The sequence below is a fragment of the Oncorhynchus tshawytscha genome, linkage group LG06 (genome assembly GCF_018296145.1).
Source record: "Oncorhynchus tshawytscha isolate Ot180627B linkage group LG06, Otsh_v2.0, whole genome shotgun sequence".
Classification (NCBI taxonomy): Eukaryota; Metazoa; Chordata; class Actinopteri; order Salmoniformes; family Salmonidae; genus Oncorhynchus; species Oncorhynchus tshawytscha.
Window position 1 is genome coordinate 62,623,083 of NC_056434.1, and position 26,058 is coordinate 62,649,140.

The window sequence follows — 26,058 nt, forward strand, 5'->3', positions numbered from 1 at the left end:
TTCCATTTCTGTTCCATTTCTGTTAGTGACATGTCTGTGGAACCTGTTCAGTTTATGTCTCAGTTGTTGAATCTTGTTATGTTCATACAAATATTTACACATGTGAAGTTTGCTGAAAATAAACGCAGTTGACAGTGAGAGGACGTTTCTTTTTTTTGAAAGAAAAGCAGCCAACATGTGCTCAGCATATGTGGGAACACCTTCAAAGCTGGAAAGGCATTCCTCATGAAACTGGTTTCCAAGAGTGTGAAAAGCTGTCATGAAGGCAAAGATTGGTTACCTTGAAGAATCTAAACTATAAAATACATTTTGATTTGTTTAAGACTTCTTTGGTTACTACATGATTCCATATATGTTATTTCATAGTTTTGATGTCTTCACTATTATTCTACAATGTAAAAAATGTAAAAATAAAGAAAAACCCTTGAATGAGTACTGTACATACAGCAACTGCCTCAATTACCTCGTACCCCTGCATTTCCAATTGTAACTGGTACTCCCTGTAAATAGCCATGTTATTTTTACTCGTTATTGTTATTCCACCCTAATCCTAATTCTATCGTTATTCACTTTGTATTTATTCCTCGTGTCAGTCTGCCCAAACAGCTTTGACTTCTGAACACTGAGAGGAAAATCCTCCTGTGCTCTTGAAAGTTTACTTTCTGGAGAAAACTCATTAACATGCTTACTAGAGCTATATATTCCCAATACAGTACTTCCCGAAAATATTTTGATGAGATACTCTTACACAATTTTAGGCAGTTTATTTTATTACATTAGTCAATATTGAAACATCAAATAAACATGCAAAGTATAACTATCTATTTACAACAATTTCAGCGAACAAAATGTCTACATTCAAATGTTACAGTATGAACACATTTTACAGGAAGATGTCCCTAGAACATTGATGTCAATAACACAACATCACCTTGAAAATTTTAGGAAAATAGGCTTCTCCAACGTTGGCCAATCAGTCTGTCAGAGGCAAGTGGGTAGGGGAGGGAATGTCGTATAGTACACTCTCATTGGTCAGGTTGGTTGCTTGGCCTTGCAGTACCTGGACTTGTGTCCTGTGTATCATGTGTCCTGCCATTGCGGGTATTTGTCCAATACTGTGTCCATTCACTGCAGAAAAACAGATCACTAATTATGTAGTTACGTCTTGGGAGAGGAGAGATTGAGTCGAGTCCAAAAAGAGGGGCTCACTTGACAACATTATTAAATAGCAAACACATTTGTTGCGAATCCACAGTAAATGGTTATTGGAAATGGGAATTTGTGGGATTCTCGTGAAACAAAGGGAATATTTCCTTAGTGGTTTGATTTAGTGGATTATTTTGCTCCGTTTTGGCACTGGCTACAGTAGCGTAGGGGAATTCAGGTGACCCAACACAATGCCCATGTGACATAGACTGTATGATTTAGCACTGATCTACATATATATTAGTTCAGTGCACATTTTTCTTCTTTACCATAGACCAGATTCTAAGAGAAGATCAAACTGTTCTTATAAAGTTGCTCTAGCAACATAGGGAAGCATTTTGTATCAAAACTGTAGTAAGTTCAATGTAAGTGTACATTCAATGTAAGTAACATCTAAGTTTGGTCCGCAGTGATAGTATAATTGAGGGCAGTTCTCTATAATATAAGATTTTTAGATAGCCTCCATTTGTATCGCATTACAATCAACACTTATCTTCCCCAAAGAAACAGAAAGCAAAATAAAGTTATCATTGGTAACCGTGCAAAACAAAACCGAAATCATTTTTTTTCAATTTTTCTATTTTCATCAGTAGTTTAGTTAGCTCATTATCAAAGATACTGTATTTGATATTTCATTCTATTGCACTGAACAAGACCATGCTTGGCAGAGCAAATTCATTGGATTGCGTTTTAGAAAAAGAGAAGGCTAGAAGAAAACCCTTATGGCGAAAATGAGATTAACACAAATGTTAATGCTGCATTATGGTGAATTATTTCAAATATAAACTTCCATTGTGCACATTCATTACGAGAATGCATTACTATGATCAATATCATAATCATGAAACAAATCATTATGTTGTTATTCTATGCTCTGGACAACCTGCTTGTCAATGGCTTTACGGAAATGGGTGAAAGCATTGTAACAGAAAAATGCACTTAATATTTAGGATATAAACAAACATGCATCGATTGTGAGACTGTGTCTGTCTGCACAGGACTATGGAATGTTGCTGTGTTCCTTTTGCATGCTGATATAGCATGCTATTACCTTCGATGGAGGATTTTCCACGCAGCAATGGGAACTAAGGATGAATCATTTCAAAATGTACGCAACAAAGTCTAAAGGGAACCATGAAGGATTACAAATCAAATTGAATTCTTTGGTCCTTTGGTTATTACTTATATGTGAAAACATTATATATGACAATATATATGACATTCATCATCACTCACAATACACAACAGGACATTGACAAAAGATTGAGGGAGGAAGCTTTGCATGTTAGTTGAACATGCAAAGCTTCCTGGATGATGAACCGATGATTGATGATGACTTCCTGTTAAAATACAGTAGTGGTTTCACCTCTATTTAAAATTTCCTAAAACATCTAATACAAGGTGCTAGCGTTACGATTAAGATGGCATGTATCACAAAGCACAGCGGAAAATATTATCTACCAGCTCCAATGAAACAATACTGCATATATCACTGTTACTCGGTGCGTCCACTAGGTGCTGTATATCCACACCATTCTATTGCATTATTCCTGCATTATTCCCGCATTATTCCCGCATTATTCCAGTTAAGGTGCTGGCAGTTGTGTCCCTTGTAAAACATACTGGAAACAGAATAGTATGAGGACAAATTAAATAACATGGTTTATAGGTGCCTTTGAGTCAATTTCCATAATGTGGTGGAGAGAGCCAATGCTACTGGATATATAATGGTAATAAAGTGAGAGGGGAAATGGTAGCGGGGGGATGAGAGAGAGAAAAAGAGAGAGTGAAATGTCTCTATTCTTTTGGAACTTTTGTGAGTGTAATGTTTACTGGTCATTTCTTATGTTTATTTCACTTTTGTTTATTATCCATTTGACTTTCTTTGGCAATGTAAAAACATAATGTTTCTCATGCCAGTAAAGCAACTTACATTGAAATTGTTTTGAGAGACAAAGAGAGAGAGAGTATTCAAGGTTTAAAAAGGCTTCTAAAGTTTGACATTTGTACTTTAAAATTTCACACTTGATTTGCCGTAATGAAAAATGTATCAACCCCTACAAGAAAACTCATTAATTATAGTCCATATAATAATTCACATTGCATGTTGCTGCAGGATCATTTTCCTGCTGTAGAAAACTGGCTCATATTAAGATCCTCGTCTATGACCAACAGCAGGTGAGAATAAAATAACAACAAGGAAATCAATCAATTATGAAAGCAGTAATGAGCTAAATAAGGTATAATAAATGTGGCACGGACATTTTATTCTCCTAAGGATGTTGACTGTACACTATGCCTCACTCATGACATGAATGTAAAAATGTGCATTGTTTGAGAAAAAAAACACATGAATGAATCACAGACAGAAACATACCCAAACACACTCCCACACCCCTGTGATTACAAGTACAGGTAGTATGTCCAATAGAGGAGGTTGACGAATACAAAGGACAGGGGGAAGGTCATCCTGGAGTAATTGTCTATTAAGTGGGGATTCTCCACATGGCAACAGTTTGCAGCTCTGCGCAGGACCTTGCGGAGGAGGACCAGGACAATGAGGCAGCGGTTGGGGGGCTCCTCAGGGGCCTCAGGCTTGGGCTCACTGCCAGTGGGGCTGGAGGGGTAAAGTTCCAGCTCAGCTGTGGGCGCTAAGGCCGCCTCATCTGAAGCAGCTTTCTCCTTACGCCTCTTGGCTCTGTTGTTTTCAGCGGCGATGGTGGTGACCATGCCGTTCATCTCCTCGTCAAAGCCTCCCATCTGGTGACCGTACTGGAGGAGGGGAGGGAGAGAGAGCGAGAGTGACAGTGAGAAGAGGATTGTAGAGTCGCCCCAATCAACTAATGCTTTCATCTGAAATAAACCCCAAAAATGGCAGAGATACTTACATCCATACAGTACGAGCAGACGAAACATGGCAAAGGTGATGAAGATGATGACTCTGATAATGATGAGGATGACGACAACGATGACCACAGTAATAACGCTGATGATGACAATGATCACGGTCATGTAAATTATGGTAATGCTAATGATGATGAAAACGACAACAATAACCGCACGACTGACGTTAACAACACTGAAGGCCTCACCATGACAATGTTGGCGTCGGGATGGTTAAGGGTGCAGAAGTGGGCCACGGCGTACTCGATCAGGGCTCCAAAGATGAAGCTGAAGCAGATGCCCAGGTACACGTCGATGGCTTTGATGAAACAGTTGGCGTTGGGCAGGGACGTCCTGGCACCCATCATCAACGTGGTCATGGTCAGAACCGTGGTCACTCCTGTCACAATACACAACACAATGGCTGGATGATTCATTAAATGTTTGAAATCATCAAGATGTCCAGTGTCCTGGAGTTTTCATTTCCATTCACATATAACAACACAACCCCTAGGGCTTAATGATGGACTACATCTCTAGTCACTCCACACATGTAGAATTCAGCTTGAGTTGACTTACCTGACATCAATACATTGAGCAAAAATATAAACGCAACATGCAGCAATTTCAAAGATTTTCCTGAATTACAGTTTGTAAGGAAAATCAGTCAATTGAAATAAATTAATTAGGCTCTAATCTATGGGTTTCACATGACTGGGAATACAGATATGCATCTGTTGGTCACAGATACGGTACCTTAAAAAAAAGTAGTGGCATGGATCAGAAAATGACTCATCATCTGGTGTGACCATAATTTTCCTCACAAATATCATTCACATTTAGTTGATTTTGCTTTTGATTGTGGACTATGGAATGCTGTCCCACTCCACTTCAATGGCTGTGCTAAGTTGCTGGATATTGGCGGGAACTGGAACGCGCTGTCGTACACGTTGATCCAGAGCATCCCAAAAAAGCTCAATGGGGGACATGTCTGGTGAGTATGCAGGCCATGGAAGAACTGGGACATTTTCAGCTTCCAGGTATTGTGCACAGCTCCGTGCAACATGGGGCCGGTGCATTATCATGCTGAAACATGATGTGATGGCGGCGGATGAATGGCACGACAATGGGCCTCAGGATCTCGTAACGGTATCTCTGTGCATTCAAATTTCCATCGATAAAATGCAATTGTGTTCGTTGTCCGTAGCTTATGCTTGCCCATACTATAACCCCACTGCCACCATGGGGCACTCTATTCACAACGTTGACATCAGCAAACCGCTCGCCCACACAATGCCATACACGCTGTCTACCATCTGCCCGGTACATATGAAACAGATTCATCCGTGAAGAGCATACTTCTCTAGCGTGCCAGTGGGGCCATCGAAGGTGAGATTTGCCCACTGAAGCTGGTTACGATGCCGAACTGCAGTCAGGTCAAAACCCTGGTGAGGACGACGAGCGCGTAGATGAGCTTCCCTGAGATGGTTTCTAACAGTTTGTGCAGAACTTTCTCGGTTGGCAAACCCATAGTTTCATCAGCTGTCCGGGTGGCTGGTCTCAGACGATCCCGCAGGTGAAGAAGCCAGATGTGTGGGTCCTGGGCTGGCGTGGCGGGTCCTGTGCTGCTGTGGTTACATGTGGTCTGCGGTTGTGAGGGAGGTTGGACATGCTAAAACAAACTTGGAGGTGGCTTATGGTAGAGAAATTAACATTAAATTATCTGGCAACAGCTATGGTGGACATTCCTGCAGTCAGCAAGCTAATTGCATGCTCCCTCAAAACATCTGTGGCATTGGAAAAATGCTCACTAACAGGGATGTAAACAAATTTGTGCACAAAATTTGAGAGAAATATGTTTTTTTGTGTATATGGAAAATATCTGGGATCTTTTATTTTAGCTCATGAAACATGGGACCAACACTTTACATGTTACGATTCTATATTTTTCAATGTACATCAGGCTAGATGTATAAATAATATTACAGTTATGTGAAGGTAAGCTAACAGGAGTATGAGGCACTTGTGGAACAGTCTGTTTTCTCTATCTGCCTGGATTCTACAGATGAAGGATCTCAATTTGATCACCCTTTTTGCAGGATAACTTTCCTGCAATGCAGGACATTTTTTAAAACTTGTAGTGTATTTTAGGTTCAAAACAACACGCTCTTACAGTCTCCCGTCAGAATTAGACATTCCTCCATGTTTCTCAAACGTCAAAATTTAGAAATTGTTTCAAGTGTTTGGTTACTTCTCTGTATCATTCCATGTTGAAGTTAAGGCATTAACTCCGAATTCTTAAGGTAAGGCGTCTGCTTGGTGGGTGTACTCCCTGGTTTGAGGGGCAGTGGTTTACCGATACAGATCCTTGCGGGGACGGAAGACTGGCTGATCCAAAAAGAGACCCAGGAGAGGACCACCAGCAGGCTGGAGGGAACGTACGTCTCCAGGATGAAGTACAGGATGCTTCTCTTCAGCTCAAAGTGGAAGATCAGCTTGGGGTAGTGGCCTGTGAGAGAGAGAAACATAGCGAGATGACAGCACAGAGACATGAGAACAAGTGTGCAAGTAGAACCCAAAAGTTTCCTGAAAGTTTCCATTTACTACCAACCATCAATTTTAAAAGATGAACGTGGCTAACATTTATAGGTCGATTATAATTTATGTTGAGTTGGCTTGTCATGCCCATAATTGCCAAAAGCTTCATGCTGATAAATATCCTTTTAGGTACCCCTAAGTAAATGTGTCACGCACGCTAATGTTTCATCTGTCACAAAAGACTAAAACTAAACAGTAGCCAAACGGTAGTATATGTGTGAAAGGATAATGTTAAAAGGTAGGACGTGAAAGTTGAACCTGTTTCATAGATGGCCTCAGACGCAGATGTGTAGTGGTCCTCTACTGTGTACTGAGCCAGACGCAGCGTATCCAAACCACTGACCGACTCATTCCCTCTGGTCCAGTAGAACATCACATCATTGATGTTGTAGCCCCCTGTATATATATATATAGAGAGAGAGAGAGAGAAAGAGAGAGAAGAAGAGAGAAGAAGAGAAGAAAGGTGATGTCAAGTCAAAGACAGCAAGATAGGTAATGGGGGTCTATTGCACTAAGTGGCTATATGTTTTGAAATAGCACTTTATCACACATACCAATGTACTACTTAAGCATCTAAAATACAAACTACCCTCTATAAAATAATGAATAAAGGTTAGCTGGTCACTGAGCTGTAAGTGTGCGACAGCCACAAGCAAGCTTCACAATGTTCATGTTTTATTCAAACTACTTTTTATTAAATATGCTTTATTAAATAAGTAACGTAGAGCAACAGCCCTCCATTGCTCATTGTGAAGAACTGTGACAGTAAGACTGAATAGGAAATGCTAATGCAAATGCAGGGCAAAAGAAGGCCAGAAGGAAAGAGCGGCAATGAGGACATCACTGCTTTAAGTTTCCTTCCTGCCTAACACCCCAGCAGGTGATTCATACATATTTCACGACCTTACATAATCTCAGTGGTGGAAAAAGTACCCACTTGTCATACTTGAGTAAAAGTAAAGATACCTTCATAGAAAATGACTCAAGTTACCCAGTAAAATACTACTTGAGTAAAAGTCTAAAATGTACTTAAGTATCTGTCACGCCCTGATCTGTTTCACCTGTCTTGTGATTGTCTCCACCCCCCTCCAGGTGTCGCTTATTTCCCTGGTGTATATATCCCTGTGTTTCCTGTCTCTCTGTGCCAGTTTGTCTTGTATGCCTTTCAAGTAAACCAGCGGTTTTCCCGTACTCCTGCTTCTATTCTCTTTTGCTAGTCCTCCCAGTTTTTGACCCTTGCCTGTTTTCTGGACTCCGTGCCTGCCTGACCTCGAGCCTGCATTCCACTCTGTACCTCCTGGACTCTCAACTGGTTTTGACCTTTTGCCTGTCCACGACCATTCCCTTGCCTACCCTTTTTGGATTGTTTAATAAATATCAAGACTCAAACCATCTTCCTCCTGTGTCTGCATCTGTGTCTCGCCGTGTGCCCTTTATAGTATCAAGAGTAAAAGTCTAAACCAATTAAAAGCAAATCCGATGGCACAATTTTGTTTTTATTGATGGAAGCCAGGGGCTCACTCCAACACTCAGACATGATTTACAAACAAAGCATTTGTCTCTAGTGAGTCCGCCAGATCAGAGGCAGTAGGGATGTTCTCTTGATAAGTGCTTTCAAATTTCCTGTCCAAATGTAATGAGTTCTTTTGGGTGTCGGGGAAAATGTATGGAGTAAAAAAGACATTCTTTCTTTAGGAATGTCATGAAGTAAAAGTAAAAAGTTGTCAAAAGGATAAGTAGTAAAGTACAGATACCCCCAAAAACTACTTAAGTAGTACTTGGAATTATTTTTACTTGACTACTTTGCACCACTGCATAATCCTACAGTCCATCCTACATAGGATTTAGAAGAGCTCACAGTAACACGTTATAACAGTGCACATAAATATTTGTTGTAAAGTGCTTACTCAATTTGTACTGAAACCTTGAAAGAAGGTTCAGGAGGGCAACTTAATTCCCTTCAATAGTATTTATTGCTGACACGTTTTAGAACAAGCTGTTTACTTTAATTGGCATACATTTATAAGGAATAAAGCCACAAGCTATATAGGATCAACATTTCTTCCTGGCAATATGGCGACAACTCCGATACAGAAAAGTCTCAAAAGTTCAAAGCCCAACCACCTGGCACTTCAGACGGGCTAAAGCAAACAGTTGAACCCAGGTCTGCTCCGAAATACACGTTTTCTATCCCCACGTCAACCTTGCCTTTGGAGATTCATTATGAGACGTAGTTTAGTAATTGACCTGCAGAGGGAGACGTAGAATAAGATGCCCTACGACGCGGCTGTGACTGGAGGAGAAGAAATCTCCATTAAACTGGGACACACAGAATCCCCATTTCCTGTGTGCTTCATTACATTAAACACTCATTATATTATGGCTCTTACTCTACCCTCTCACCATCTCCCGAGAGACACAACATGTGTGAAAGTCCAGGGAGTCATAAGTTATTGAGGAAAGTGTGTTTAAATGTAATGCAGAGCACCCTGACGAAAAGTAACAAGAGACATTGAAGCCGATGAGGATCTCTTGTTGTATCTTTTTCAGTGTTGTTGTGTTTTCTCTATAACTAACGAATTGCGGAACTCATGATATTTGTGACTGCCGGGTCAGGGCAATGTGCAAATTGGGTATGAAGCGTGTGCCGGAGGCCGTGGTCCTGTGCAATAGCGCGGGAATGATTACATTAAGAAATTAAGGGGCTGTCTTAAGGTGCTCTGAAGCCTGAAAAGTGTACTGCACTGCAGCCTGGAGAGATTAAAGCTTTTGCCTCTTAAAATATCCTGCTCACTGAGACACTGAGATGAGTGCATCTTAAAAATGGCTGCATAGAGACTTTTAAAATCTTCAAAACCAAATCTCGCTACAGTATCCTCCACTGTGGTGAGCGTGGTCTCATCATTAAGCAACAATCAAACCTGGCTGTGAATGTCTTCCCGACTCCAGGCCTTTTCTGCTGTCAGTAGCCACTAAAATATGTCTCCGCCATATCTATCTAAACACCTGGTGCTCGTCTTCTCTTTAAACGTCCTTGTTGGAAATAAAGTGTGGGCTGGGGAGCGAGGACGAGCGGGGAGCAATGTTCAATTTTTGGCAGCACATTCAAAATAATTAAACCTCACAGTCTAGCTCTATTCAGTGTGCTGCTGAAGCAAGGCTGTGGGAGTCTGGGATGCACAGTATATGTTTAACCTGGCAGTAATGTAAAGGGGAAAATCCTTGACTTACCTCGACATGTATTGAGTGGGATGAGTGGGACAGGAGCTCCCTCTGGTTGAGTTTGATGCTGACATGACGTTCGAAGTGTTGCTTTGGCAGCGATTTGGCTATAGCTTAGCACGACTTGCTGTCATTAAAGGTTGTGGAGGCGAGCGAGGAAGAGGGAGGGAGAGAGATAGAGTGGGAGAGAAAGAGAAGGATGAAGCGAGAGAGGGAGAGACAGAGAGAGAGAGAGAGAGAGAGAGAGAGAGCGAGGAAGAGAGAAATGAATGGAAAAAGAGAGACTTCTGCTCTAAACCCTTTGCGTTCCTCCCTTGCTGGCTCCCTGCGGTTTTGAGCTTATGTAACACAGAGCTCCAGCTAGGGCTGAGGCTGTATCAGAGACAAGACAGGCGTGATCCCAATATGTGGATGGCTGGTGAGGGCTGGTGACTAGCGTGAAGAGGGTTTTGGGGCCAGCTAAGGATAAGAAGCTGGGCCGACGGGGGCAGACACTCTCCCTGTTTCCATGAGTTACAGGCAGCTTTGGGAAATACAATAAATGGGGAAAGGACACCTACACATGTACACACCCCTGCTCACTAACTAGCTAGCTTGGTAGCAGTACTAGCTCGCTAGTGTGTTTTGATTTGATTCAAATACACCAGTCTATTTGTTGTTGTTTCTACACTCTCATCGCTGGCAGTGATAATTTCATTGCTCAGGAGATTTCCTCTAAAGTCATGTCTTAAGCTGGCTTTCATCATTATCCTGAGTGTGCGGAGAGCTCAAAAACGTAATCTCGTTTTAAAAGACCAGAGAGAGTCAACAACTACAGAGAAGTCGCAGTCAGACGGCGGGGACGGCGAGGCACCGGTGAGACACCTTGAATGGAGATGGAACTGTGTTGACCATATACACCCTCTCCTCAAGCCATATGGTTCCCTCTTGACTGTTGCTCCGTCTGATGGAGGCTTCAAACACTCAAAACGTTCAACTCTTGGCTGAAAATCGTAGTCCAGACCTACTCTGTCATATAGCTGTTTTATTTTTAAAAATGTTGCTTTTTCAAGTGCTTTGAGATTCTCTCTGTAATGAAAAGCACTTTAGAAGATGAATAAATTATTATTATTATTAGACAGCCACATGTTGCTGTTTAGCTGTAGAGGTTCATCTGAAGTGAAATCTTACAGCTCTCCAGTTGCAGAGTGCAGGTCTGCTTGTCCATGGGGTACTTGGTCAGGTCCATGTTGCAGGCCACAGTGGTGGTTATCCTGGAGAGATGAGAAGCAAAACGCAGGTCAGTTGTCAACCTCAAAGGTTTCTTCCCCCCCCTTTGCAGAACCACCTCAGTGTTTACCCATGTATTTCTTCTGGCCTACTTCTGAAAGCACTACTACAACTGTTTCTGTCCCTGGCCTCTCCGCAATCCTAACCTTCGTTTTTCTGATATCTCATTGAACCCTTTCCCTATAGAACCCTCTTTCACTCTCTAACACCTCTTCCTTGCTCTCCTCCTGCCCCCCTTATCGTGCCCTCTGTCTTCCCTGGCACTTCCACCTCTGCACACAGCTCCTCTCTGACAGACCCATGTCCCCGGGCAGTGGGCATCCATATATGGAAAATACCTTCATGATTCTACCAGGGGTAGGCAACTAGATTCAGCCGTGGGCTGGTTTTTGTCGGAGTTGGTGGGTGGTCGGGGGGAGGGGGGGTTATTTAAAAATAACATTAATTTCATGCCTTGATTACATTGAGATATGATCACATACGGTGGTGTCCGAAATGATTGACACCCTTGATAAAGATGAGCAAAAAGGACTAAAATAAATCATTCAAATACTGAGCTACATATATGGTTAAAGAAATGGGGAAGTGATATTATTTACACTAAAACAATTATTCAGAGAAATAATAATAAGAAACACTTGTATACGTTTTTTTCTCCAATAGGTAGGGGTCAAAATTATTGACACCCTGTCTTCAATACATTTCAATTCTTTGCCTTGCATGGATAATGGCACTGAGACATTTTCTAAAATGTTTTATGAGTTGGAGAACACATTGGGAGTGGTGTTAGACCATTCCTTCGGGATCCTTGATATCCTTGGTCTGTGCGTAGGGACTGCACTCTTCAATTCAAACCACAGGTTTTCAATGGGGTTCATTTCGAACGCCAAGCCCACCACTGGTGGGTTTGGCATCCAAATGACAATGCATAAGCAGAAAATAACCCCATACTTACTGTAAAATATGGTGGTGGATATTTGATGTTACAAACACACATGCAGTCACACGCATATGCCATGCACACTGTACAAATATAAGCAAAAGTAAAGCTCACACGTCTAGATAGATTGGCATGAAATTAACCATACACATACTGTACCAGTCAAAAGTTTGGACACACCTACTCATTGAAGGGTCTTTCTTTATTTTATTATTTTCTACATTGTAGAATAATAGTGAAGACATCAAAACTATGAAATAACACACATGGAATCATGTAGTAACCAAAAATGTGTTATACAAATTTTAGATTCTTCAAAGTAGCCACCATTTGCCTTGATGACAGCTTTGCACACTCTTGGCATTCTCTCAACCAGCTTCATGGGGTAGTCACCTGGAATGGATTTCAATTAACAAGTGTGCCTTGTTAAATGTTAATTTGTGGAATTTCTTTCCTTCTTAATGCGTTTGAGCCAATCAGTCGTGTTGTGACAAGGTAGGAGTTGTATACAGATATCCCTATTTGGTAAAAGACAAAGTCCTTACTATGGCAAGAACAACTCAAATAAGCAAAGAGAAACGACAGTCCATCATTACTTTACGACATGAAGGTCAGTAAATCTGGAATATTTGAAGAACCTCCAAAGTTTCTTTAAGTGCAGTCGCAAAAGCCATCAAGTGCTATGATGAAGCTGGCTCTCATGAGTGCCGCCACAGGAAAGGAAGACCCAGAATGACCTCTGCTGCAGAGGATGAGTTCATTAGAGTTAACTGTACTTCAGATTGCAGACCAAAGAAATCCTTCACAGAGTTCAAGTAACTGACACATCTCAACATCAACTGTTCAGAGGAGACTGCGTGAATCAGGCCTTCATGGTCGAATTGTTGCAAAGAAACCACTAACTAAAGGACACCAATAATAAGATGGACATTCATTTTTTATTTAACCTGGCAAGTCAGGTAAGAACACATTTTTATTTACAATGACAGCCTAGGAACAGTGGGCTAACTGTCAGGGACAGAATGCCAGATTGTCACTTTGGTAGCTTGGGGATTTGATCTAGCAACCTTTCGGTTACTGGCTCAACACTCTAACCACTAGGCTACCTGCCGCCCCATTAGACTGGTGTAAATCTGTCCTTTTTTCTGATGAGTCCAAATGTGAGATTTTTGGTTCCAACCGCCGTGTCTTTGTGAGACGCAGAGTAGGTGAACGCATGATCTCCGCATGTGTGGTTTCCACCGTGAAGCATGGAGGAGGAGGTGTGATGGTGCTTTGCTGGTGACACTGTCTGTGACTTATTGAGAATTCAAGGCACACTTAACCAGCATTGCTACTAGAGCATTCTGCAGCGATACACCATCCCATCTGGTTTGCGCTTAGTAGGACTATCATTTGTTTTTCAACAGGTTTTTCAATGACCCAACAGACCTCCAGGCTATGTAAGGACTATTTGACCAAGAAGGAGTGTGATGGAGTGCTGCATTAGATGACCTGGCCTCCACAATCACCTGACCTCAACCCAATTGAGATGGTTTGGGATGAGTTGGACCGCAGAGTGAAGGAAAAGCATCCAACATGTGCTCAGCATATGTGGGAACTCCTTCAAGACTGTTGGAAAAGCATTCCAGGTGAAGTTGGTTGAGAGACTGCCAAGACTGTGCAAATCTGTCATCAAGGCAAAGGGTAGCTACCTTGAATAATCTAAAATATATTTTGTACAATGTAGAAAATTGTAAAAATAAGAAAAACCCTTGAATGAGTAGGTGTGTCCAAACTTTGGACTGGTACTGTATGTGCTCACTCACATGATACAGAACAATGCAGTGTATCATTGTGTGTGGGTTGTGAATCAATAAACAGAAGCCTACCAGTCTAAACAAGTCAGCACCACAGACAGCACCTATACTCCTTTACCCCTATAGAAAATTCAAGGTGTGCTAATAAGCAGAAGCAGAGACATGCTGTTCATTCAGCACCTCCCCAACTGGGGTGCGTTCAGTTCGCTTCAATGTTTGCCTTGTTGCATGATGGTTTGTACTGAATAACACATTTCCTTTGAGGTACATTTGCTCCTGCTTGGTTGGTACGGTGAGGTGTGGCCTGATCAATATGGGTTTGACCATCTAAAATCACAAAACTGCTGAATGTATCTGCCATCTGGGCCACCATAATCACAACGTTTTTCAACTTATTGTTCAGTACAGTGCTGTTTCCGTTGAATTCAACGTTGTATACAGCTCTGTCGTACTGAACGCAACCCAGTGTAAACAAATCATTGTTCTTAATTGACCTGCCTGGTAAAAAAAATAGAATAAATGAAAAAGGGACTTATCTAATTCCAATAGTTCAAGGATTTGCATTGTTGGATCCATCTGTGTGTGTGTGTGTGTGTGTGTGTGTGTGTGTGTGTGTGTGTGTGTGTGTGTGTGTGTGTGTGTGTGTGTGTGTGTGTGTGTGTGTGTGTGTGTGTGTGTGTCTGTGTGTGTCTGTGTGTGTGTCTGTGTGTGTGTCTGTGTGTGTGTGTGTGCATCCCTGTGCGCACACTTGCATGCATTCGTGTGTGTATATGTGTTTCTCCCACCTCAGGGCGTAGAGCACCGTTCCATTGGGGAAGATCCTGATCAGTCTGTTCTCCACAGTGATGTCATGGAGGAAGGACTTTTTGGAGTCTACAATGAAGGTGTCTGGTACCCAGAGCAGCTCCACCAGCCTGCCGTCCAGACTCAGGCTCTTGTTACCCTCAAACACCAGGCGCTCGTCTGTCCAGCGCTGACGCAGGAAGATAGTGGCCGTGTAGTCCTAAAGTTCAATTTCCAAAGGTCACCATATTGCAGTTGTACTGCAATAACATTACAACTTCAAGTCTAAACACGGATTATGTAACATAATAAACATACTGGAATGTAATATGTATTTTATTATCACAATGTACAATGTGCCATATGACACAGGAAGTTGTCTCACCATGTTGATCTCTGATATGGTGTCAATGCTGGCAATGTCCAAACTCATGCCCACAGTCACTGGCCCATCTACAGAGATGAGAGATAGACACACAGAGAAAGGGTGAGAGGGGAAGGAGGAGGATAACAGATAGAGAGAGAGAGAGATGTCCTTGCTTTACTTTCCGTGTCAATAAAGTATACTGAATTGTACTCAACACAGAGAGGGAGGGACAGAAAGAGAGAAAGAAAGAACAAGGGAAACTGAAGGAGACATGAAAGAGAAAGAGTGGATTCAGAACACCGTGAGGAATCATAAAAGTAAAACGAAAGTAGTGTTATTCAAAATGCCTCAAGAAAAATAAAAGAAGCACATTTAAGAAATGTATTGCTGAATACTTCACATCAGTGGCAACAGCAAGTGTCGCATGCAGCCCCACACATATAAGAATGCTCCTCTTTTCCCCCTCTCTCGTTCCCTCTCTTTCTTTCACTTACCCACTCTCATTCTTGTACTGTATAACACTGTATTATTTCTGCTTTTGGTTGCCAAAAAACACGGTCGCCTAACTTTTGTGCATGTGTAACCCTGCATGTATGTATGTATGCACGCATGGGGGTAAGTCTGGACCCCAGGAAGAGAAGTGGGTGTGATTGTAACAGCTAATTGGAATCCAAATAAATAAATACTTGCGTGCATACCAAGCTCACTGAGGACTCTGTAGAGAGAGAGAGAATGTGTACGTGTGTTTGTATTTATGTGTGTGCATTTCCATCCTTTCCAGGAAGCTGACCTCTTGTGTGGGGTTCATGGCAATCAGGAGTGCACTCATCTCTGCTAATTACATTTGCTCTGATTCGGTTCAGTCTCAGCGATCACTAATCAAACATTAGGCACATTTAGAGGGATTCTCTGAAGCAGCAACAATGAAACTGACAAGGGATTTGTGAGAACTACAAACACTGTGCGGAGGATCAAAGGCCACAATACCTTTATGTCTCGGGGGTTACACTGCATGTACGGATTCCATATTAGGAAGTCTCACCGAGTATGCGTGGGAATTGTGTCTGCTCAGACAAATAACATACTTTGTCAGGTGCGTACTCTTGATATTAATAGCCTAGCCCTATGAATCAAATCACCATCTGTGTTAATGTGTTTTGTATCATGTATTTATTAGTATTTAGTAAAAGCGAATGTTGGTCATTCACATACTGGGCTATGCATTGGGAATGAGATCGCTTCCATCTGCCAGGTAAAAGCTCGGGGAGATTTATGCTTAGCCAAAATATGGTAATATTGAAATGAATATGGGAATATGGTAAGCCACACAATCACACAGACAACAAAAAAAACATGTGCACAAATGCACACTGACGCACGCGAGCAGACACACACACACACACACACACACACATACACACACACAAACAGCTCCTTTGAGCCTCATCTCATTTTCCAGGGATGTGTGCAATTTCCCTTACTGTCAAAAAAAGGCCTGAGGTACTTGTTGTATCCTTTCATCAGCTTCTGAATGGTGGGAGGCAGAATCTCTCCCTCTTTCACTTCAGCGCTGAGCAGCGAGTTCTCTAACATCCTGAGGAGAAGAAAAGAACGGCAAAAGAACAAATTCAATAATTTAGTGTCCTTCCCCTCAGTGCATTTATCCTCAGTGGATATCAAATGGTTCCTGCTATTCAGCCTGACTATCCTATCTCTGTGCTTAGCCCGTTGAGCTCAACGGTACTTTCTGAATAACATAAGCTGTGGCAAGAGAAGCACCAGATTAATAGGCCTGCAAACAATTTGGAATGAAAAGGGAGAAAAGAACAAAACTCATTTTTCATAATTGGTTTACTTCGATCCCAACTGGGTCAGAAAACTTGAAACATTCCATCATCAGCAATCTTCCCCATCTTCCTCTACACGCTTGACTCTCCTGAGCTCAGAACAGCTTCCATATGCACTTCCAATGATTGTTCCCCTTAAAGGCATGTAGCGTTGTAGGGAGATGATTATTTCACCAGGGATTGAGGGGAGAAGAACACTGTAGAATACATTCAAGCACCTTCCCCCGTGGTAGTGCTGTCCGTTTGTGCAAAACAATCTGGAATCTAAATATGCTCGCAAATTGATGAAGCCCTGGAGCTTAGTTAGCAATGTAATGACCATTGAAGGAAAGCAGATTAGGCCAAGTGTAGTAGGCAGATACAGTACATTCATCCCCATACGCTAGCAGGGATGTATGTGCCCTAATTGTGCTCACAGTCAACAGCCACTCATTTTCAGTCACTAGAGTTAATTATCTGTTCAAGCAAGGTTGAAGTCCAAAGAGCATTTGTTGCTGTGCTGAATTTAAAGTCCATTTGTAGACTTTTCAACACTGCCACAGTTTCAGAGGTTCACATAAAACTTGATGAATGCATACAGAAAGACAGTGACTTGTAATGGCAGTAGCGTTTGACACTATCTGAGAAGACTGGACTGTTTGTAAGTTAAAAGGGATCTTAACTAGCTTTAAAAGCCTCTAGTAATTGACTTTTTTAAAGTGTGCTTTAGCTTGTAGTAATCAAATTCCCTACACAACTCTCAGACTGACGTGTCAGCCATATTCTAACAATGCAAAGACACGTCATGAATCGAGATGAACTCAAATGCATTCAGGACCGTCTTTAAATAAGAATGACTTTAAGAGTGACTTTTTTTTTAAATCGGCAAGACAGGAGGAGCACATCATTCACATTCACTCATAACACCCGAGACTTGTTCTACCTGACCATGTCAAAAATCGTTTACAGGAGTCCGTGAGCAAAGTATTGATGGAACCCTTCCAGGAATGTGTATGACAGGCAGGCTTCACTCCAGACCTGGAAAGGAAAAGCCATGTTTGTGACAGGGCCCTTCATTATGAAACTGGGTCACCTCGAATGACCCATACCTACACACACACATGCACACACTCTCTCTCTAATGCACACACACGCACTCACAGTCACACACACACACACACACACACACACACACACACACACACACACACACACAACACACACACACACACACACACACACACCCCAGTGTGGGTGAGCTTGGCATCTATAGGAGCTCACATCAAAACACTGCCACCAGTGTCAGGGGTGAGTCCATTGAAGCAGCAGCAGCATATACACTGACTGCACAAAACATGACACAGACTGACCAGGTGAATCAATGGTGAAAGCTATGATTCCTTATTGATGTCACTTGTTAAATCCACTTCAGTCAGTGTAAATGAAATGGAGGAGACAGGTTAAAGAAGGATTTTTAGGCCTTGAGACAATTGAGACATGGATTGTGTATGTGTGCTATTCAGAGGGTGAATGGGCAAGACACAATATTTACAGTAAGGGCCTTTGAACAGGGTATGGCAGTAGGTGCCAGGCTCACCAGTTTGTGTCAAGAACTGCAACGCTGCTGGGTTTTTCCACACTCAAGTTTCCTGTGTGTATCAAGAATGGTCCACCATCCAAAGTACATCCAGTCAACATGACTCAACCGTCACACCCTGATCTGTTTCACCTATCTTGTGCTTGTCTCCACTCCTTCCAGGTGTCGCCCGTTATCCCCTGTGCATTTATACTGTGTTTTCTGTTTGTCCGTTGCCAGTTCTTCTTGTCTCGTCAAGCCTACCAGCATTTTTCCTGTACTCCTGTTTTTATGTCTAGTCCCTGTCTTCTAGTTTTTCCAGTTTTGACCATTCTGCCTGCCCTGACCCTGAGCCTGCCTGCCGTTCTGTACCTTTCGGACTCTGCTCTGGATTACTGACCTCTGCCTGCCCCCTGTTTTTGTAATCAACGTTTGTTTCTTCGAACTGTCTGCATCTGGGTCTTATCCTGAGGTCTGGTATCAACTTTGGGAAGCATTGGAGTGAACATGGGCCGGCATCCCTGTGGAATGAATGCGTTCGACAACATGTAGAGTCCATGTCCCAATGAATTGAGGCTTTTCTGAGGGCAAAAGGGCTGGAGGTACAACTCAATATTAGGAAGGTGTTCTTAATGGGTTGTACACTCGTTGTAGTCTGCTGGGATCTATTACTTTGGAGTGAGATGGGGAGAGAAAGAAACACAGGAAGACAAAAAGAGAAAGTGCATGCGAAAGGTTCTGTCTGTACAATGAGAAAAATGCTCATGATGACTAATCCTAGAAATCCTCTAGAGTCCACATCAACATTATGAGATCATACAAATCACAAAATCATAAAATTGTTCTCCCATTAGATTTATTCCCCACCAAACCTATAACCTATTTCAGACCCAATTTCAATCCCTTTGAGGGGAGGAAGGCAGGCAGACTGAGTGAAAGAATCCCACTACCGCCTGGCTCAGTAATCGGAATGACCGATCTTGCAACCCTACAGTTAACTAGTCCAACGCAATAACGACCTGCCTCTCTCTCATTGCACTCCACAAGGAGACTGACTGCCTCTTACGCAAATGCAGTAAGCCAAGGTAAGTTGCTAGCTAGCATTAAACTTATCTTATAAAAAACAATCAATCATAATCACTAGTTAACTACACATGGTTGATGATATTACTAGATATTATCTAGCGTTGCATATAATTTGACTGAGCATACAAGCATATAAGTATCTAAGTATCTGACTGAGCGGTGGTAGGCAGAAGCAGGCGCGTAAACATTCATTCAAACAGCACTTTCGTGCATTTTGCCAGCAGCTCTTCGTTGGTTGTGCGTCAAGCATTGCGCTGTTTATGACTTCAAGCCTGTCAACTCCTGAGATGAGGCTGGTGTAACCAAAGTGAAATGGCTAGCTAGTTAGTGCGCGCTAATAGCTTTTCAAATGTCACTCGCTCTGAGCCTTCTAGTAGTTGTTCTCCTCGCTCTGCATGGGTAACGCTGCTTCGATGGTGGCTGTTGTCTTTGTGTTGCTGGTTCGAGCCCAGGGAGGAGTGAGGAGAGGGACGGAAGCTATACTGTTATACTGGCAATACTAAAGTGTCTATAAGAACATCCAATAGTCAAAGGTTATTGAAATACAAATGGTATAGAGGGAAATAGTCCTATAATAGTCCTATAATTATAACTACAACCTAAAACTTCTTACCTGGGAATATTGAAGACTCATGTTAAAAGGAACCACCAGCGTTCATATGTTCTCATGTTCTGAGCAAGGAACTGAAACGTTAGCTTTCTTACATGGCACATATTGCACTTTTACTTTCTTCTCCAACACTTTGTTTTTGCATTATTTAAACCAAATTGAACATGTTTCATTATTTACTTGAGGCTAAATTGATTTTATTGATGTATTATATTAAGTTAAAATAAGTGTTTATTCAGTATTGTTGTAATTGTCATGATTACAAATACGTTTTTGTTAAAAATCGGCCGATTAATCGGTATCGGCTTTTTTGGTCCTCCAATAATCGGTATCGGCGTTGAAAAATCATAATCGGTCGACATCTAGTACAAATGTCTACACTATAGAAACACTGGAGGAAGCATTCTCTCTCCTACTTGCCAAACAGTCTTTGGCTTCATCCTGTGAGCTCTGACATTGTATACAGAGAAGTGGACCTTTGAAGGCCCCCAAGGGATAGTCTGGAGAATCAAAGGTTAATACTCCAAAAGGATTCTTCGGCTGTCCATATACGATAACCCTTTTTGGTTCCACGTAGAACCTTTTTTGGTTCCAAGTAGGGTTCTACCTGGAACCAAAAATAGTTATTCAAAGGGTTCTCCTATGGAGAAAGCAGAAGACCCCTTTTTAGGTTCTAGAAACAACGTTTTTTTCTGACTGTGTACCAACACAGAACCAGCAGCATACAATGGTACTAGTGGGCATTTTATCTACTCAATCATCCGCTATATTGTTTGTGAAAAAGGTAAATAAAAAATACAATACACCAGTCCAGCTCTTTTCCTTACATGAAAGCCTCAATCATCAAGTTTGCGGACGACACAACAGTGGTAGGCTTGATTACCAACAACGACGAGACGGCCTACAGGGAGGAGGTGAGGGCCCTCGGAGTGTGGTGTCAGGAAAATAACCTCACACTCAACGTCAACAAAACTAAGGAGATGATTGTGGACTTCAGGAAACAGCAGAAGGAACACCCCCCCATCCACATCGATGGAACAGTAGTGGAGAGGGTAGCAAGTTTTAAGTTCCTCGGCATACACATCACAGACAAACTGAATTGGTCCACTCACACAGACAGCATCGTGAGGAAGGCGCAGCAGCGCCTCTTCAACCTCAGGAGGCTGAAGAAATTCGGCTTGTCACCAAAAGCACTCACAAACTTCTACAGATGCACAATCGAGAGCATCCTGGCGGGCTGTATCACCGCCTGGTATGGCAACTGCACCGCCCTCAACCGTAAGGCTCTCCAGAGGGTAGTGAGGTCTGCACAACGCATCACCGGGGCAAAACTACCTGCCCTCCAGGACACCTACACCACCCGATGCTACAGGAAGGCCATAAAGATCATCAAGGACATCAACCACCCGAGCCACTGCCTGTTCACCCCGCTGTCATCCAGAAGGCGAGGTCAGTACAGGTGCATCAAAGCTGGGACCGAGAGACTGAAAAACAGCTTCTATCTCAAGGCCATCAGACTGTTAAACAGCCACCACTAACATTGAGTGGCTACTGCCAACACACTGTCAATGACACTGACTCTACTCCAGCCACTTTAATAATGGGAATTGATGGGAAATGATGTAAATATATCACTAGCCACTTTAAACAATGCTACCTTATATAATGTTACCCTACATTATTCATCTCATATGCATACGTAGATACTGTACTCTATATCATCGACTGCATCCTTATGTAATACATGTATCACTAGCCACTTTAACTATGCCACTTGGTTTACATACTCATCTCATATGTATATACTGTACTCGATATCATCTACTGTATCTTGCCTATGCTGCTCTGTACCATCACTCATTCATATATCCTTATGTACATATTCTTTATCCCCTTACACTGTGTATAAGACAGTAGTTTTTTGGAATTGTTAGTTAGATTACTTGTTCGTTATTACTGCATTGTCGGAACTAGAAGCACAAGCATTTCGCTACACTCGCATTAACATCTGCTAACCATGTGTATGTGACAAATAAAATTTGATTTGATTTGATTTGCTCTGTGTAGTGAGAAATCTCAGCATGCATTCTGACAGACCTGGCACACCTGCCTGCCTACTGCTTCATCACCTGACACAGTAAGGCAACAGTCCTGCTGCATTCATAACCAAGTGGCAGGTGTGAATTTCCCAGTTGTGAAGTCATAAATACCAGTTGGATACATTCATGGGCTTTGAACTCATTGAGAAATGCATATTGGTTAATGGCCAACAAGCTGCATCAACCATAATCTAAAAGTACAGCTTTCATGCTTGTAAACAATTAATAGAGATCAAAAACCATATTATAGATATACCATATTATAGATTCTATATATTATATTATATTTTATAAATAATATTTTGTTGTTACATTTAAAGCACAATTTTGTCACTTTTCAAACTCATATTCATTATCTCCAGCACCATACCAGTGTGCATATACAGTGGTTCCTCAATTAAAAGTTACAAGCTTATGCTTTGACTGTTTGTGGTAGATGGTGGCATTCTGTCATTGCACCACACTATCACAAGGGGGAGGTAGAACGCTGATCTATCAGTAGTCCAAACTGTGGCAATTAATGGAGGCGTTTTCGGTCTGAGAGTATCTCCTCTGGCACTAGAGTTCTGCATCAGGCAACGGACGGGCAGAAAAAACAGGGAGAGAAAACAAGCGTAGCAGGCTGGGAATTCTGCAAACAACATTTCTAGGATGGGCTACCAGCAGGACAATAGATTTTTTCCCTTTTATTCAGATTACAACCGCTCACTTTCGGGTTATTTGAAAACCAAATCATCTCCAAAATATCGTTATTTTTAAACAAGGACTTGAAAATGAGATTGAAAACTCTGCAAACAACCTTTCCAGTCCGAGAATGAGAATGGTAAATGACTGTAATAAATACATTTGTTCAATACATTGGAATACAAAATAAGCTGTCCATCCACCCATTATGGGCTATTAGCAGGACAATAGGCTCTTGCCAAGAAGGAGGGTAGGGGGAGAATTGTATCATTAAGGATGAATGTTTTCAGTTGATGTCAAAATTTTGATTGGGTTTAAATCAGGAGACCTACATGTAGAGATGAAAAAAAAATTTGTTTAGATATACTGTAGGTGTTGTAGGTCTTTAATTTATTGATCTTTTTATTTTGGTGCTACCCGTTCCAGGGTTGGGACTGTAACCACCAGAGTACTTGAAAATGAGTCGGAGCTGAGAGGATCACCAAAACTAAAAGGTATTTTGGTATTAGTACATTTTCTTTAAAAAATGTATAAAGCCTATCAATGTGTATGCATGCTGTGTGATAAAATCGATGATTGTGTACTAAAAATGTGAATATGTTTTTGCAGAGCACACAACTATGCCGACAACCATCCATGGAGATCAGTGGACGAAGGGCTGGACAACAGGCCGCACCGAAAAAAGGCATGGTTCCACAGAAAACCAACTGGGATGGATCTCGAGGAAAATGTGGTTTCTTCATCAACATCTTTATGCTTTCGTTAATAAAATAATTGTAAAAATACTCTCGCCAGCTTTGATCCATCCTGGGCCTGCAGGACGCAAATTTCTTTGTTTGTCTGACAAATCATTGGGTAGAAACTACAGAACAGTACAAACAAGAGGACACACATGGTTAATGTTCTGGAAAAAGTATATATATATATATATTGGTCATGGCTCCCAAGTGGTGCAGCAGACTAATGCACTGCATCTCAATGCAAGAGGCATCACTACAGTCCCTAGGCTGTATCACATCTGTGATTGGGAGTCCCATGGGGTGGAGCACAATTGGCCCAGCGTCATCTGGGTTTTGCCGGGGTAGGCCGTCATTGTAAATAAGAATTTTTCTTAACTGACTTGCCTAGTGTTTTGTTTGGTAAATTGTTTTGTAAATATGAATTCACATTTGTAGTGTCACTAAATATCTCAAAGCACACACAGCAACGCGTGTTAATGAGTTCCGAGAGCCGGCTACTGTTTGAAAATCCACCCCAACAAGCAATAGCCTACTCGTGTGTGGTCAACTATTTCAGCATTGTTTCGCGCTGCTCTGAGACAAGCAAGACTACTTAATAAACATACACATTTTTAAAAATGATATAAAAGCCCCTTAGATATTAATTTAGAACCCTCTAAATTGAATTATACCTACTACTGTACAAGGCAATTTTATGGATCTGCCAGTATTTTCATTTAGAGATTCCGGTAACGAAATGTGTATGTAGAGGGGTAACATTCTTCACCAGTTCTCTTAGCATTTTGCACAATTGTGTGATAAGCCTACCAGTTGGTGTAACTGTAATGTTAATTCTCTTGAGAGGAATTTTGCTCTTCACTATCACAATACTAAAAACGTTCAAATGCATTCATGAATTAAATCGCTTTAGCCACCATGTCGCAGTTCATCTGATGAAGGATTGACTCGATCTATAAGCTCAGGACAATAGTAAAATGGGCAATAAGATACACCGCAAGAAAGGGAACACATATATAACCGTAGAGAATGGTTGCAGGTCGGAGGGCCATCTAACATGTGCAGATCGAAGGGTCATCAAACGAAACAGACCAATAAAACACGGGTAAACGGTGGGAGTATCTATGACTCTCTGAGGACTAGGTAGGGTAGGGGGCCCACGCCCTCTACTTCTCCCTTCCCTCAGCGCGGGGTTCTGGGGCGGGAGGGTGGCTTCGGCTCTCGCTCAAGCTTGGATCCCCGCATCGCCATGTCGCCTGGGTTGCGCCCAACCGGCTCCATCCCCCCTTTCCCCATTAGGCACGGCCGCATGGCGCACCCCCTTTCCCCGTTAGGCACGGCCGCATGGCATACCCCCAATATCAAGGTGCACATGGGCCTATTTAAATAATGAATATGAATTCAGAGGGCAGAAATTATAACATTTTAAAGCATTACAGTTTTAAGAATTGTGTGTGTTCAATTATTTGTGAAATTGTGGCATTTAAAGCATATAGAAGTTATAAGCAATAGGATTTGAAGCAATAGCCTACCGGCGTGTGGTCAGCACTGTTTCGCTCTACTCTGAGACAAGCAAGGGGACTGGTCTTGATAAATCAATTTTATTTTTATTTTCACTGAATCTTTGTTTGGGCATTGGTTAGACTACAATTAGGGTGTGGAAATGTTAACATTATTTTGCTTTTAGTACTGTAGCCTACTCCCAACCGGTCACGTTGTACAGCGCCAACCCTGGTTATGTTTTACATTTTTCATGGAATAGAAACACCATAATATTAATCAAATTAATTCAGCTAAATCTCTTAAAATGAATCCCATACACTCTGTTCTTACAAAAAAGGTTTTAAATTCTCTAGTACAGCCAATATTAAAGACTCTCAAAGATGCCCTCTGGTGGTCAAACTAGCAATAACTAGCATTAATGGCAACAACGGCTGACAATTAAATAACGTGCCATAGAATTCTGAGGCAGCCCGCAAGGTATGCTGCAGTATGATGCAACTTTTACAGGAAGAACTACTTATAGTGCCTTCAGAAAGTATTCACACCCCTTGACTTTTTCCACATTTTGTTGTGTGGCCTACACACAATACGCCATAATGTCAAAGTGGAATTATGTTTTTCTAATATTTTACAAATTAATAAAAAATGAAAAGCTGAAATGTGGAAAGCCTAAATACGTTCAGGAGTAAAAATGTCTAAAACCACGTTTCACTGTTTTCATTTTGGGGTATTATGTGTAGATGGAAAAAAAAAAGATATTTAATCAATTTTGAATTCAGGCTGTAAAACAAAATGTGGAATAAGTCAAGGGGTATGAATGCTTTCTGAAGGCACTGTATGTTCCAACTGCATGTTTCGATGATCTGCGGT

At 41.7% G+C, this 26,058-nt stretch overlaps 1 protein-coding gene across 2 annotated transcripts in view; it reads right to left on the reverse strand.

Moving 5' to 3' along the window:
• Positions 1-755: 755 nt before the first annotated feature.
• The window catches only part of LOC112252844 (gamma-aminobutyric acid receptor subunit pi), a 64,484-nt gene continuing 39,181 nt past the window's right edge, over positions 756-26,058 (reverse strand). Inside the window, exons 3-11 of one of the 2 annotated variants that reach the window (XM_024424508.2) lie at positions 16,549-16,661; positions 15,086-15,153; positions 14,703-14,920; positions 11,080-11,162; positions 6,946-7,083; positions 6,446-6,598; positions 4,299-4,489; positions 4,095-4,192; positions 3,808-3,978 (exon numbers count right to left, since the gene is read on the reverse strand). In XM_024424508.2, the coding sequence (XP_024280276.1) occupies positions 3,942-3,978; positions 4,095-4,192; positions 4,299-4,489; positions 6,446-6,598; positions 6,946-7,083; positions 11,080-11,162; positions 14,703-14,920; positions 15,086-15,153; positions 16,549-16,661 (1,099 nt within the window). In that variant the 3' untranslated portion in view covers positions 3,808-3,941. Of the gene's footprint in view, positions 3,979-4,094; positions 4,193-4,298; positions 4,490-6,445; positions 6,599-6,945; positions 7,084-11,079; positions 11,163-14,702; positions 14,921-15,085; positions 15,154-16,548; positions 16,662-26,058 lie in introns of both variants that reach the window. The other variant, XM_024424507.2, reaches the window with a different exon arrangement.